The sequence below is a fragment of the Pygoscelis adeliae genome, unplaced genomic scaffold, assembly GCF_000699105.1.
Source record: "Pygoscelis adeliae isolate BGI_AS28 unplaced genomic scaffold, ASM69910v1 Scaffold432, whole genome shotgun sequence".
Lineage (NCBI taxonomy): Eukaryota > Metazoa > Chordata > Aves > Sphenisciformes > Spheniscidae > Pygoscelis > Pygoscelis adeliae.
The window spans coordinates 14,107-15,111 of record NW_008824289.1 but is presented as its reverse complement, the minus strand read 5'-3'; the positions used below and the strand labels follow the sequence as shown (position 1 = coordinate 15,111).

The following is a 1,005-nucleotide window of genomic DNA, read 5'->3' as shown; positions in this document are numbered from 1 at the left end:
TGAGCCCTGCTGGGTCCCCCCTCTCCATGCCCTGTCCCAGCTCCTGGCCGGTGGAAAATGGCCAGATTCTGCTCCTGCACAGGGCGAGCCCAGCCCCAGCCAGCACAGCCGTGCTCCAGGACCCACACACCGGTGCAGCTGATTCCCATTCCCGCTCCTCGCCCCTCCCGGTATTTAGCTGCAAATCCAGATCAATCGGGGCTGGGCCTGGGTATCAGCACCGCCGGGCGCACGTGTGTCTGCCTGCCCACGGCTCACCCGCTAAATACCCACCAGCGCCGCTGGCCCCTAACAAGGAGCCGGGGGGATCGGGGAGACCTGATCTTTGAAGGCTTTCTTTCCAAGCAGAGCACGAGCTCTTCAATGCTGCCAAAAGTGAGACCCTGCCTGCAGCCCCGGCCCAGGCGCCGGCTCTGCCGGGGCCTCCTGCACTGTGTGGTGAACATGGTGGCTGCTCCGGCATCCCCATGACGCTGCCACGCGCAATGCGCCCAACCGCCGGGGCAGCTGCCACGGTCCCTTCCCTAACACAGGGCTGACTCCGGTGCTTGCTCCGGAGCCCCAGGAGCCGCCGCAGACCCACCGTGTTGGTACGCCCACGTAGGCTGGGGTGCGCAGCTTTGCCGGCTGGATTACATGCCGGACCCAAAGCACCAGCGGAGACCGTCACCGTCAAAGCCTCCTCGTTGGGATCGGAGGCACCCGCATACCTGAGACATGCCTCGTCCTGCTCTGCCATGCCGCACCATAGCACGGTGAGCACCGTGGCGCAGCAAAGCACCTCGGCACAGCGAAGCACTGGGGCATGGCAAGCACTGGGGCACAGCAAAGCACCAGGGCACAGCCAGCGCCATGGCACAGCAAAGCAGCGCAGCTCCGCACCACCTCTGTGGATGGATGGCATCACTCCAGGATGCTGCAGGGACGTGGCACTGTCCTGGGTCCCCACGGAGATGCCCCGAGGCCTTTCCCGTGCCCCACAGGCGGGGACCCAGCTCCCGCCGC

The 1,005-nt window shown here is 66.2% G+C and overlaps 1 protein-coding gene across 1 annotated transcript in view; it reads right to left on the bottom strand.

The window, feature by feature from the left end:
* Window positions 1–739, bottom strand: part of CTNNBL1 (catenin, beta like 1) — a 64,830-nt gene extending 64,091 nt beyond the window's left edge. The window contains exon 1 of the mRNA XM_009318751.1: window positions 584–739. Within this exon, the coding sequence (XP_009317026.1) occupies window positions 584–739 (156 nt within the window). The remainder of the gene's footprint in view (window positions 1–583) is intronic.
* Between the last annotated feature and the right edge of the window lie 266 nt (window positions 740–1,005).